This window comes from Dasypus novemcinctus, chromosome 24 (genome assembly GCF_030445035.2).
Source record: "Dasypus novemcinctus isolate mDasNov1 chromosome 24, mDasNov1.1.hap2, whole genome shotgun sequence".
NCBI lineage: Eukaryota > Metazoa > Chordata > Mammalia > Cingulata > Dasypodidae > Dasypus > Dasypus novemcinctus.
The window spans coordinates 54,415,956-54,430,141 of record NC_080696.1 but is presented as its reverse complement, the minus strand read 5'-3'; the positions used below and the strand labels follow the sequence as shown (position 1 = coordinate 54,430,141).

General features: G+C 41.4%; 1 protein-coding gene across 3 annotated transcripts in view; it reads left to right on the top strand.

Annotated features, from left to right (window-relative positions):
• The first annotated feature begins 590 nt into the window (after positions 1–590).
• The window catches only part of ADNP (activity dependent neuroprotector homeobox), a 31,343-nt gene continuing 17,747 nt past the window's right edge, over positions 591–14,186 (top strand). The window contains exons 1-3 of one of the 3 annotated variants that reach the window (XM_004485060.5): positions 635–781; positions 2,821–2,995; positions 3,869–3,947. In XM_004485060.5, coding sequence (XP_004485117.2) covers positions 2,828–2,995; positions 3,869–3,947 — 247 coding nt within the window. In that variant the 5' untranslated portion in view covers positions 635–781; positions 2,821–2,827. Of the gene's footprint in view, positions 782–2,820; positions 2,996–3,868; positions 3,948–14,186 lie in introns of those variants that run through there. The other 2 variants (XM_058287229.2, XM_058287230.2) reach the window with 2 other exon arrangements.

The following is a 14,186-nucleotide window of genomic DNA, read 5'->3' as shown; positions in this document are numbered from 1 at the left end:
AATGGGTGGGAGTTTGCTCTCCTAGGGTGATGGGGGAGGGGTACTGTCCCTCACTGCCCCCCCCCACTTGGCTGGACAATGAGTCCTCTTATGCTAATGAGGGCTTACGTCACTTCCGCTCTTTCTCGGCCGCCATTTTGGCTGGGGCAGGTTCGGGGAGTCGCTCCGAGGCGCTTGTATTGTCTGCTGAGGGGAGACGCGGGATCGGCCCCCTCCCCCGCCCGTTGCCGCCGCCGCCTCAGCCGGCCCGGTCTCCCCTCTGCCGCCCGCCGGGATCCATGAGCTGAACTCCCGCCCCCCCGGCCGCCGCCATCTTGTGCCCCCTCCCCCTCCCGCAGGCAGCGCTAAGGGGGATTTTGGCGTCTCCTCAGCCACAGCTCCCTCTCTCGGTCCCCGCTGCCGAGGAGCGAGAGGAGTACGGCCGCTGCCGCCCGCCTGCCCGCGCCGGTGAAGCCGCCTCTGCCCACACCCTCCGTCTCCTCCCTCCGCCCCTCCTTTGTCTGCACCGCTCGACGACGCTGCCGCCGCCCGCGCGGGGACTGGAGGGAGCCGCTCGCGTCGCCGCCGCCGCCGCCGCCGCCCGCCGCTCTGCTGCGTCCGCCGCGCCCCCCGGCAGCAGCCGCGGCCGCGGCGCGAGCCGGAGCCCGCCGAGCCCGAGCGCGTCCAGGCCCGGGGCGCGCCCTCCCCGCCACCACAGCCGTGCCGCCGCCATCCGCCCGCCGCCGCCGCTGTCCGGCCCCCGAGCACGCCGGCCCCGCGCGCGCCTCGAGGCCGAGTCAAGGTAAGCCCCGGCGGCCGCCGCGCGCGGCCCTGCCCGGCCCTGCCTCCCTCTGCGGGGTCCGCGCAGCCGCCCGCCGAGCCCGGCCCTGCGGGCGCATTGTTGTTGAGATTGCCAGCCCTCCAGCCGCACGCTCGCTTCTTTGCATACTCGGGTGCTGACGGACCGCCCGTCCCGGCGCGGACCGCTACCCGGGCTTGGCCCCGGGGGTCCAGGAGCCGCCTCCTGCAGCCCGACCCCCCTTCTCCGCCCCGTGAGCCCGAGGAGGCGAGCAGCCAGCCTGGCCACCCAGAGTTTTTGCAGCTAATGGCATCTCCCCCTCCCCGCCCCCAGCAAGAACCGGTCTCTTGCATCCCTGGAACTAATTCCGTCCCCTCCCCCCCCCCCCCAAACTAGCCCCCCACGCACACCCCCTCTGCCTGGAACGAGCCTTCTGCCAGGCTTGCCCACCCTTCGTTGGGGGAGGGGGGATTAGTTTTGGGGGCGGGGAGCATGCAATGCACGGAGTGAAAGTCTTTGCCTCGTCTGTGCAATCCTTCCTCTCCAACATGCCAGCTCCTTTCCTATCCTGACCAAGGAGTTCACCACCATCCCCTTTTCTCAGTCCCAACTGCCTGGTCAGCACGACCTCTTAGGAACAGTCTGAGCCCCAACTTTGCAGTAAGATGGTAGAAAATAGAAAGCCAGAGAGGTTTTGTTTTGTTTTGTTTTGTTTTTTAAACGCAATGAATGGAGAGTAGTTCTTTGAGCACCCACATATTCACCTCTTCTTTCCTCTGGGCTGCTTGCCCGCCTTCCCCTCCCCGCCCCCCAGGCTGAATGCCTGTCTGCTGGAAAAGGCGCGATTGCTTCTCTTCCTCTTCTGCTGTGGACTGGGCTCTAAGGTCTTATGCCCCTTTTAGCCACACACATACCCACATTAAGTCTTCTTGAGGTTTCTGCACTAACCAATTACTCTGGACGGTTCTTGCCATAACCCCATTTCTCACACAAAGGCTTAGGAGGGAAAAGAACTAAACTGCTTCCTGTGTTTGCCATTTTAATGCTGTCCATCCCCACACATCCAATTCCCATTCTTGATGCTTCTCGCGCCTGTGTCTTGAACCTTCAGAATGAAAGGGGGGAGGGGGGGGAAGTCTGGGTAGCTGGCTACAGTTTCTTTATAAATCTGCATTGTTGCTTCTGGTTTATGGCCATGAAGAAAATACCAGCCCCCACCCAAAATGCACCGCAGCCAAGTCGGCTAAAGACGATGCGTGTTGGAGTCAGTAGGGGGCGCATTTTCTGCACTGGGTAAGGCTGCAGAGGGGGGAAGGGCCCCCGAGCTAGAACAGGATGTGCTTCACAGCGCCTTCTACAGACCATGGGAAAATGGGCCCAGCAAGACGCGCACACTCGCACTTAGTTGGTGAGCTGACAGCAACACTGCGAAGAATTGAGTCAAGAGCAGTGATTTTGTTTCTTTTGAAGACTCCACCCTGTGTCTTAAAAGTTTTGTTTTGTTTTGTTTTTTCCAAAAACTGTTGACCCTCAGACAATCCACATTTGTTCTTGACACCTCCTTGGCACACATACATTCCTTTCTCTGGAATTCTTCCACCTTAAACTTTGAATGTTGTCACCATGTCTTTTCCAAGGTCAGGTGGTAATGTGGAAGGTTTAAAACCTGAGAGTAAGGGGTTGGTGGTAATGCTGATGATCTCCCTTTTTCATAGCCCAAACCTTTCCAACTTTTTGAAAGTTAAAATCATTCTTCAGGGATGTTAGATTTTAGTGGGGGTAGTAGTTTCTTAAGCAGGTAGTTGGGTGTCATGATTTGCAAAGCCTTGTTGGTAAACCTTAAGCACACGTGGAGTTCTTCATTGTCATACTCAACAGATTGTAAAATTTTTATTTCTTCCAACTTTGGACTCTTAAATGCCATTCCATTATCTCAGTAGCCAACATCTTTGCAAAAGTATTGATACCAGTCTTCTGTGAGCACCCACCCTCTTAGGGTGTGTTGATTTCTATAGATTTTACTCCTCTTGTTATTTCCATAGGTGTGAGATGCACAATGCGAAACCTAGGCCCCAGCTTTTGCACCATGATGCACAGGGTTGTACTTATTGTACTGAACTGATAGGTGGCCTAGTGGTTATGCCCTGTACTGCCATTTTGAGGATCTGGACTCCGTTTCCTGCCTTGCTCTTTGGACCACATTGTCAGTTCACACCGGTGGGTATATTCGTTTTGGAGGGTGGGAACTGCAGCAACAGGGAAGCCAGAGATTCTTTCTCCTTGGTCACCACCAAAGCCAACACTTCCAAATTAAGCCTACCCACGTTCCTCAAGGAACCAATTAGAGCTGGTTGTAGTAGTGGGCTACTGAACAGCGAAAAGACTTATGGCTTTTAAAAATATTTGTCTTCTGCACTCTTGTTTATAAAGTATGTTAAGTACTCCTTTACTGCATTTTCATGACCCAAATTTAAGAGTTGTTAGGCTTCTAAAAGCCTTGATCAAAATATATACCTTTCCTTGATCAAAATATACCTTTCTATGAACTTGTGCATGCGACCGAAGACTGACGGTAGTTGTTGATACCCTTTAAAGGTACTTTTAAGACTTCGTTACAAGTATCTTACATGGATACACCATGATAAATTTTGAGAAACTGAATGGGTGTTATCTTTAATACATGGTTAACCAGCTGGCTGTTAAGAGAATTCTCATTGGATATTTCCTACCAAGTAACATTTTGGTGAGTGAAAAGGAGTTCCCTTGGTTTCATGTGTTTCATTGAAGACTGACTATATTGCTTCTTAATTTTTTTGCTGCTTACAGGAACCAGATATTTAATCTTAATGGTGGTATTTGTAGTTTTACTGCTGTTTAGTATTTGTTAAAGAGATTTAATTCTGACCAGTGTTTGATCTTTAATACATACACTTACACAAGTTTTAAAAATGAGTAAGTAATTTGAAGATTTATTTGAGGTGTATTTGAGTTTAAAGTTTTGAAGATGTTTTTATTTGATTTAGCAAATTATAAATAAGATACAGTGCTAACTGATGTCCTTAGTGGTAATAGCCATTTTCCCCCCTACAGGAAAACTTCCTGGAGCTCTTAGAAAGCATGTATTCTACAGAGTTTCAAAGGTTTCCTGGTTTTGACAGTCAAAAAAAAGGTGAAACAATGGGCTTGAAGGCTGGGATTTACAGTAGGTAAACTGTAAGGGTTTTTAATAAATGGTACAAAGCTAGAATATGTGGGAAATAGGTGTTCTTTTTAACTGAACTTTAAGTAAAAACTCCTTTACTTCAACCCTAGTTGAAAAATTTCCTAAGACCACCTTAGTAGTAGATGTTATGCATTGAGCTAACTAAACCTTTGGTTTTTGTTCTTGTAGTCCCTGAAATCTTTGGTGTGGTTATTTCTCAGTATCCTGATACCTGTGTAGAAAATACAGTTGGTTGGGCTGTGACTCTTTAAAGACCTCTGCCTGTCCTGGGGTCTTATATATTTTTTTTTTATGTACCCACTATGGTTTTGGTTTTGATTTTGTTTTTTGCTTAAATTTTTCTTTTTCTCCTCAAACCAGAGTGCAGGAATAGTTTCAACACTCCTTGTATTAAAAATAAAATGTCACCGTATTAAACAGAGTTTCAGCATCGCTTGAAAGTAACCAGGAGACCTACCTTTATCAAGTAAAAATGGGTTTTGGTTTTCATTTATACATACAATTATTTACTTATTTGGTTGCAAAAAACCATAGGTATGTAAGATAGACTGTGTGTTAAATTGTTGCTCTCCTTGTACCTATTTAGAGAATTTGAAAATTATTAAAACCAATTTAGTATCTCGAAAATGAAAATAATTCAGTATTTGGATTGATGGTTAAGATGCACACATGTTGGCTATACATTTAATTCTGGAAATTAGTTTAATGAGGAAGATAGCTGTTTTGTTATAAAGGAGAAAGTAGGGAGTGATATTTGAGTAGGGAGAAGAAATAAAGGAAAACATCAGATTTTAAGTGTATTTTCTCTTTTTCGTATCATAGATAAGTGACAAAACTGCCTAAGTTGTAATAGATCTTAGCAGATTGATTAGTTGGTATGTATGTGTATATAGTTAGCTTTTTAGGTGGAAATGATGTTAAATGAATAAATAAATAAGTCAAATTAGAGATATAGTTTAGAGACAATACATTTAAGTTTAGAAAAGAACAAATCAAAATTAAACGCTGTAGTTTTTTTAAATAGCCTGTTTAAATCTTAGTGAAATAACCTTTAAAATGAATCATATTAAAGTATAAAAACTTGAAAATTTTTATAAGATTGGAAGCTAATTGTGGTTTAAAAGTGCCCATGAGAGTGTTGTACAGTAAGCTGGTCATTCAACCTGGACTTCCAAAGGACTTTCACTTTAAAAGAAGGGCATAAAGACTTCTGTTTTTCAGAAGGTAAAATACTCTGAATGAGTTTTAACTTTCATTTTCTTGTCTGAGAGGCATGTAAATTAAGAAACACATGCTCTCCTATGTAAATAACTTATTTATAGTTAGATTCACAGAGTTGAGGTGTTGAAAAGATTTTCCTTCCCTAGTTTTGTATGATCTTATATTAAGTCAGGATCAAGCGCTGTAATTTGCCGAAGTGTATCACTGTCAGTTACACCTTTTAAGTTATAAGTTTGGAAACCTGGCTTTCAAAATTGGTATGAATCAACGCCCCACACTGATTTTAACTGATTTGATATTTTGAATGAAGAAGCTGTTTCTTGTGTATGCATTTGAGACAGTCTAGAAGATAAGTCATCCACATGTCTATTGTGCGTGGCCTTGGTTTCAGTGTAACTTCATGGTTTTTTTGTTTGATTTTTGCCTGATCCATTTAATTAGAAAGTTATAAGTATGATTATGCTCTCTGGGTGTCTTAGTAATACTTGTACCTGCTTTTTGGTTTACTTGCATCATGACAAATCTCTGATATCTATCAGTTTGGGAGGTCAGCTTAATGAGAATCCATATTCAGCTTCAATGGAAGGAAAAGGTTTTCATATATTATGCTTCTCAAATTGGGAGATCTCTCTATATCTACTTTATATTTTCTTTAAGATTTTAACTTGAAATCATGTACATGAAAGAGATTCATGCATGTTTGATTAGCCCTTAGAATTAAAAAATAAATATCCACACATCCTAATACCCTCTCCAGGAACGGTGTATTTAAACTTGTAGTACAGTCACTCAGCTGTGGAATATTTGTGTCTGTGTCACTTGTTTGATGTATTTAATAGAACAAGCTTTACGTAAAGACCCCCCTTGCTGGCCTTTATGGTATTATAAAATAATATTGATGGCTTGTTCATTTTTTTTTTTCCAAGCATGTTATAAACCATTCTCTATTCCCGCAGGACTATTCTAGTTTCACAAATAGAGGAATCAAGGCATACCACATGCAATGATGAAGTGAGCCACAGAATATGTCTTGGCTGGTTCCCTAGTCTGTGCTTGTGACACAGGCCTTTATAGTGCTCCTGTGAGCTGTTTGGCTAACAAGGGCTCAAATGAGTGCTTCATAATGTCATAGTGATGTTTTGTACTCGTATGTCAGCCCACATCCAGTAATCCCAAATGGGCTTTATAAGTTAAAGAAGGTGGCTACACCCCCAACAGGAAAGTGTGTCTGAATTGTGTTGGTGGTAGTTAGTGTATGTCTTGTTTGAAGTTGCCTGTGTTAAGAGTCTAAAAAGAAAGTTCGTTTATGGTCTTTGTTGTTTTTCCCAATGTTTTGGTTTACTTTGAGCACGGATTTTTACTTAGATAATTGCTGGTTCTTGCCCCTTCTCTGAACGGTCAGTATATACTCTACTTAAGAGCTATGGAGACCTGTATACTCCCTTGAAAATCTGCAAAGCTCTCCTTTTCTGGTAGAGCTGGCTACTCAATTGAGAATCTGTAGTGTGATCTTTTGAAACTGGCATATCTGAAGAAACACCTATCTTGGCAATACGGTGGAATTTATTAAAATGTTATAATGGAATTGTAAATTTAAGTTGATAGAATTCCTCCTCTTATTAAAAAGATGAGCTGAGATTGGGAGTGTCCTAATATAGGGAGTGCTCTGAATCCTGGTTCAAATTAATTATGCTTAAAAACAAAATAACTTTCCTGGAAGAAGTGTAAGGATTGAGCCACAAGTGGGAAAACCTGCTGCAAGATTTCTTTTTAAAAACTGCCTTTGACTAAGCCTTGACCTAGAACAGGGGTTCTTATTCTTAACAAGGGGTCCATGAGCTTGAATTGAAATTAAAAAAAAAAACAACAAACATTATTCTTGGGACGTGTTGGTGCGGGTGTGATATATTAAGTAATACACAGTAGAGTGTGGTGTTAGTAAGGGGTCTGTAGTTTCCCCCTGACTGGAGAAAGGGGCCCGTGGGGGGGGGGGGGGGGAGATTAAGAACCCCTGCCCTAGAAGATATCTTGGAAAACTTGAGAACATGGTTTAAATGAATTATTCTGATTTTCAAGATTGGTGAAAAAGAATATATTCCCCATTACTCTGATAAAATTTTTCTGAGTAGTTTTAATAGAGTGTGAAAGTTTGGGGATCAAAAATAACCTGCTTTTTGTCTTTACAACATTTAGGTGCAAAGACCTGTGGCATGTTTCTATAAATGGACATATCTGGATGTCTTCACCCAGGCCTGCTTGTAAATTAATTGATTTCCCCTTTTTACCTTTATCTTAATCTAGGTTGTCCACCTATATTGACAGCAGGCAGCTCTAAGACTGTGGAGTTCCTTTGTAAGCAGTAGATCGTGGGAATCATTCCGCATGATGTGTCACTAACCTACATTAACCTTGTAAAATGTAGTGAATTAGGACATGCTCCCCATCTCACTCCCTAAACCTAGATTGATATATTACAGGTGTTCTCCCTCTCCCCCCTTTCAAATAAAATGTGAGCTCTGGTATGTAAAATTGGTAGAGTTAGGGGGTCAGACCTGTTGCTCGGCTTTCACTTTGTTGTCAGGCACTGTTCTTCCCTTTCACTTTATTGTAAAGGGATCTAAAGATCACAACTTGAAAATCATTGGTTCGATCCATTGGTGTTCTAAAAATTCTAATGGTTATAGCTAGGATTTTTGACTGAAATCTAAATACTCAAGGTAACAGGGCAAGCAGCAGCAATAGTAGCAGTTTCCAGTTGGAGGCACTAGTCTTAAAGTCTGAAGTCTACAAAATCCATTTTGTTTTAAAATAAGTATATGCAAATCTAGATCACACCTTTGTTGTTATGTAATTGTAAGTCATCTAAGTTTATTTTGGGTAGTTGGAGATGTTCTGTTGCATAAAGGGAAACATTTTAAATGCTCATTGTGCTTGTAAAGTTAGAATATGCTCTCTCTAATTTGAATGGCTCACACAAATGTATTTAAAGTGTTAGATAAAACACAACTGTGTGTATCTTTAAGTATGGAATGCACATTATCATGTGTGCAGGAAAAGATGTTGTTACGGCAACCACATGTGATTATGAGGAATGATAACAGTATAGTCGTTCTAAAAGGTAATACTCTTAGTGTGAATTCAGAATTTTCAAAGTGATTATTACAGTTCTGTTCTGGTTTGAGGTAATGATGCTAACTGCTTTGTGCATAACGTGCATTATCTTACTTATTTTTCTGTCAATTTGAACAATGGGATAGTTACACCTTAAGTTTACACCTTCTAGTTATACCGTAAGGAAACAGGCTTCAGGAGGTGAAGCAATATTTTTAGGGTCACGAAGCTAGTAAGTGGCAGAGCAAGGGTTAAACACTAGTCCAGCTCTGGGGTTGTATTGTTAATCATGGCCTCTTTGCATCTTTCTTTTCTAGTAAAGAAAAGCTTTACTATGTCACCCAGCTTTTCTTGTTATGGAAGTTTGAAGTTAGTAGGTAAAAAAAAAATTTTCTGCATGCGTGATGGGTCAGGTACATTTTTATCCATGAATATTTTATCAAAAAAAATTATTTAGGCTGTAGGCTTTACCCTTAAACCTTTCTTTTTCCTCCTCCTCTTGCTATCCTTCAATATCTTATTACCTCAAATGTAAAGCTGTAGTACAGGAGTTCCTAGCCTTTTTTTTGTTTCATGGGACCCCTTTGCCAGTCAGATGAAAACCACGGACCCCTTACTAAGTCCACACTATACTGTGTATTATTTGATAAATATATCACACCCACACCAACATGTCCCTACAAGAATAATGTTTGTTTTATTTAAATTCAAGCTCACTGGCCCCTTGTTAAGAACCCCTGCTGTTGTAATTCCACAGACCTACTCAGGTCTGGAATGGGTGTATCTGCTCCCTCAGGTGATTCTGATGTTTGGCTGGTTCACTCTCCTATGTAATCCACTAAACCTTTCTTAATGGGACCTGCAGAACACGCCCAGGTTAATCCTCTTAAAGTGAAAATCATATCACTTCTCTTCTTCAATATCTGCAGTATCTCCTCAGTGCCTACCAGACATAGCAGCAGGCTGTAGCTTCCACCTTCAAGAGCCTTCATCCTATTTCCAGCCTCCCTTTTCCAGGTTTGTCACTCATTACTCAGAAGCGTCATACAGCTGCCAGTCTGATTCTGGGTAGTAGTTCTAAGAACTTGCTTTCCTGCCCCTGGAACTGCCAGCAAGTTTTTTTGTTTTGTTTTAGGTTTTTGTTTTTTACAGAGAATGCAGATGTTTAACCTAACTTAGTAGGCCCAGCTCAGTTGCTACTTCCAGCCTCCTCTGTCCTCCCATGCTGAGAATGAACTGTTTCATCTTAAAAAGCCTCATAGCATTTAGTTTGTGACACATCTGACGTGCCTCTTTTCCTGTAGATATTTATGGGTGTCAACTTAGCAAGCAAGCCCCTTCTAGGCAGGGATTGTTTAATCTTCATTATTGAGTGCCTTCTATGTTCCAGGCACTGATATAGATGGTAGAATATAGTAGGGAAAAGGACAGACAAGGTCCTTACTTTATGGAACCTACCTTCTTTGTCCTTAATAAAAAATGGAACCCTTGTCCTCTTGCGTATTTTAAGGGTTCATTTTAGTCTATCCGTTGACATCAGGAAAATCAATCTCTGCTGAAAAGTGATGCATAGTGACTGTTAAATACAGACATAACTATTTCTTCCTTACCAGCTGTGTCAGTTACAATTTCAAGTGATATTTTATTCAATCTCTGAGATCCCCTGTGATGAGCTTTTAAGTCACACTGAATGTAATTTTGATGATAATGTGATGAGCCAAGCTATTTACCATTAGATTGTTGATTTGTTAATAAGTTACACTAACGTGAAAGAAAATGAAACTTGCTTAAAATGCTCAGGTTATCATTTTCATCGTTCCATAACCTTTCAGAAGTTCTGATTTTATTTTTCCTTGAACCCCTCTCCTTTTGTAGTTCTGGCCTTATAACTGTTTGAAAGAAACTTAAGGCAAATTGAATATTTAGCACATGGGAATTCTGTGATCTTTTCTGTACTTTCACATGCTCTAGAATCATTGTGATTTTACCAAACTGAAAAATAGTTGAATTTCTCGTTCAAGTAAACTTGGCTGGTTTATATCTGTTAGATAAGGCAGAGTGAATTAGGGTCTTTGACATTGCCAAAATGGCTATATTGCACTGTTCTTGCCCTCTTGGAGTACAGTAGATCTGCCAGGAAAATAGATTTTCTACCGGGATTTTTTTCTTAAGTACTTAAGAGTTTGGGTCCATCCAGGTTTCATTAATATTTTAGAGTAGAGTCACTCATTTAGAACTATCTAATACAGCCTGGAATCAAGGGAATCTTAAGAAATGCTAAATATTCATAGTTTTGGCAAAGAGACCCATCAATCCTAAATGCCTCAGATTTTGAACATAGACTACTGATAAAATTTCAAGCAAGGGAAACTGACTTTGGCCCAGTGGTTAGGGCGTCCGTCTACCATATGGGAGGTCCGTGGTTCAAACCCCAGGCCTCCTTGACCCGTGTGGAGCTGGCCATGCGCAGTGCTGATGCGCGCAAGGAGTGCGCCCGTGAGGAAAGCCGCCCAGCGTGAAAAGAAAGAACAGCCTGCCCAGGAATGGCGCCGCCCACACTTCCCGTGCCGCTAACGACAACAGAAGCGGACAAAGAAACAAGACGCAGCAAATAGACACCAAGAACAGACAACCAGGGGAGGGGGGGAATTAAATAAATAAATAAATCTTTAAAAAAAAAAAATTTCAAGCAAACTTATCTGGCTCCATATTCGGTACTGTTGCCTTAGATTTTCCAGTAATAACATTTAAAAAAGGGAAAATAAGTGGATTTAATATTAGTAATATACTTTAATCCAGTATATCCAAAGTAATTCAATCTGTAATTGATATTTTTAACAAGGTATTTATGAGGGAAGTGAATGAGGCTCAACTGATAGAGCATCCACCTACCATGTAGGAGGTCTAGGGTTCGAACCCAGGGCCTCCTGGCCTGTGTGGTGAGCTGGCCTACGCGAAGTGCTGCTGCGTACAAGGAGTGCCATGCCACACAGGGGTGTCCCCTGCATAGGAGAGCCGCATATGCAGCAAGATGATGCAACAAAAAGACACATTTCCAGTGGCGCTGAGAATGCAGGCAGATGCAGAAGAACACACAGCAAGTGAATGGACACAAAAGAGCAGAAACTGGGGGGAAAGGGGTGATAAATAACATAAATCTTTTTTTTTTTCCGAGTATTTATAAAATACTTTATTTTTTTCATGTTAAGTCTTGAAATCCAGAGTGTATTATATATTTACTGCATCTCTCAATGCAAACTAGCCACAGTTCGAGTGCTCAGTAGCCATTTGTGGCTGTGTTCCTTATTGGAAAGCACAGATTTTGAAAAGTTAGTTTACTGAACCATGGGCTCTTTCCTCCTTCCTGTCTCTACCTTTTTAACTTTTTTTCCCCCCACCCCTTTAAGAACCCTCATTTCTGAGGTAGGTGTTAGAAAAATTTCAAGCTAAAGTGCTTAACTTGGCTACATAGAATGATTGCATTTCATATTTGCATATGATTTGGAAGGGTAGATACGCCTGGTGTTAAAAGTTCTCTTGCCTTTGGATAAAATTATGTAAGTTGCATATGTTTACCTTATCTGTATTTTGTAGTCTTATACTGGGCCTATTTGCTTATTTTTCATTTGCTTTATTTTTGGTAACAGCTTTATTAAGATATAATTCGCATACCTTTCATTTCGTATCTTCTTTCACTTAGCATGTTTTTAAGATTCATCTTTTTTGGTGTATTATCGATACTTCATCCCTCTTTGTGATTGAATAATGTTTCAGTGTATGGATATATCATATTTTGTTTATCCATTTATCAGTTGATGAACATTTGGGTTGTTTTCCACTTACTGCTATTGTAAATAATGCTGTGAATATGTGCATACAAGTTTTTGTGAGGACATATATTTTCCTTACCTAATTGCTTTCATAACAAAAGCAAAAGGACCTTCATTTGGAGGAGACTAGATGTTAAGAGCAGATAACCTGCATTCCAGAAAAAGAAAAATCATCAAAGCCTTTGCTTTCCCAATAGTTTTCAGAAGAACAGAGAGTATTACAAACAATGGGAAGATGATAAAAAATATGGTGTATATCTGCTTTTTGAAAAGCTTTTGTGTTAAGAATCCTAGGGTTGTGGTTTTTCATTTTGCAAGATACTGCAATTATGACTTGGATAGAAAGATATTCTTTAGGCTTAACTATCTCTTGACTTCTGGCATCCATGTTTATGGTGAGCGCTTTGGGTATATATTCTGACTTCTTGTTTTCATTTCCTCTCTGAATACGGTAGGACCATCTGACCTGAAATGTATGTGTATTCTTAGTCTCTGTATTACCACTTGAACTGGTTTGGCTGGGCTTTTTTAAGGTCATTTCAACCTTGGGTATGGAGTTCCGACACTTTCTGTCTTAGATGTATGTATATAGCATGCTGTTATTTTTTTCATGTTGGAAAGTAAAACTGTCTCTATGAGTAATGGGAGGAGCACTGCATCCTAGATCTGAAGGTGTGGCCTTGAGACTCAGAGCTGCTATTGATGTGCTGATCACCCTTAAAACAGTTGCGTTATTTCAGTTGCTAATCTGTCACATGAGAAAAGTTTAGATTAGGCAACCCCAAGGTTCTTTTGGTGAGTCAAAGTGCTGCTTTTCAATGACAATTTCAGTTTATATTGTGGTTTGGGATATGAATCTCAATCTTTTTGTCTTTCCTAAGATCTGTACTGGATATTTGTTCTTTTTTCTTTTAGAATCACAGTGCTAGTGCTCCAGCAAAGGAGAAGGTACTGAAAGCCTGGTGGTAGTTACTTTGCTTCTAAGCAGATGTGGAGTCAGTAAAAAGTCATCTTTTTATATACAAAGTGCCTGCCCCCAACACAAATGCCCTTTTTAGGATCATTAATTAAAAAATAATATCCAGAATTTGAGAAGTTATTATCCAACTCTACCTTCTCCTGATAATGTCACATAATTCAGCCCATCCATAAAATAGCCTATGAAGATGTCAGAAAGAATGGCCAAAAAAATGGACTAACTTGGAGGAGGAGGAAGACTTGGAAAGGAGGAATAAGTGTCTTAGAAACTTATGGCTAAGAAATTAGATTTCTGATAGCTGAACTAGGAGCTGTGGGCAGATTGTAGAGAGTAAACTTGTGAACAGAGCTGTCCGATGTGGAATAATGAGCTGTGCCTGGCAGAGTTTTGAACTCCCTACAGCTTGAGGTGATTAGACAGAGATGGGGAGTCTCTTATAGCAGGGTTGTTTATAGAAGGGTGTATTAGTCAGCCAAAGGGATGCTGGTGCAAAATACCAGAAATCAGTTGTTCTTTATAAAGGGTATTTATTTGGGGTAGGAGGTACCAGGCCATAAAGCGTAAGTTACTTCCCTCACCAAAATCTGTTTTCACATGTTGGAGCAAGATGACTGCTGATGTGTGTGCAGGTTCAGGCTTCCTGGGTTCCTCCCTTCCAGGGTCTTGCTTCTCTCTGGGTTCAGGGTTCCTCTTTTCCGAGGGCTTTCTTCTTCCTGGGCTCAAGGTTCCTCTCTTCCTGGAGCTTGCTTCTTTTTCCTCTGTGTGCTTACTTTGGGACCCCAGCTTAAGGCTTCAGCATTAAACTCCAACATCAAAACTCCAAAAACACCTCCGACTCTGACCTTTCCCATGAGGTATACCTGATTACTTAATCAAGTAAAACCTCTGAATCCAATATAATATAATATGCCCAGAGGAGAAGATCAGTTTACAAACATAATTGAATATTTCTTTTTCGAATTAATAACTATATCAAACTACAAAGGGATTCATATTGTTCATAGAAAAGTTGCAAAAAAAAATGTCTTTCTATGACATTTTGGT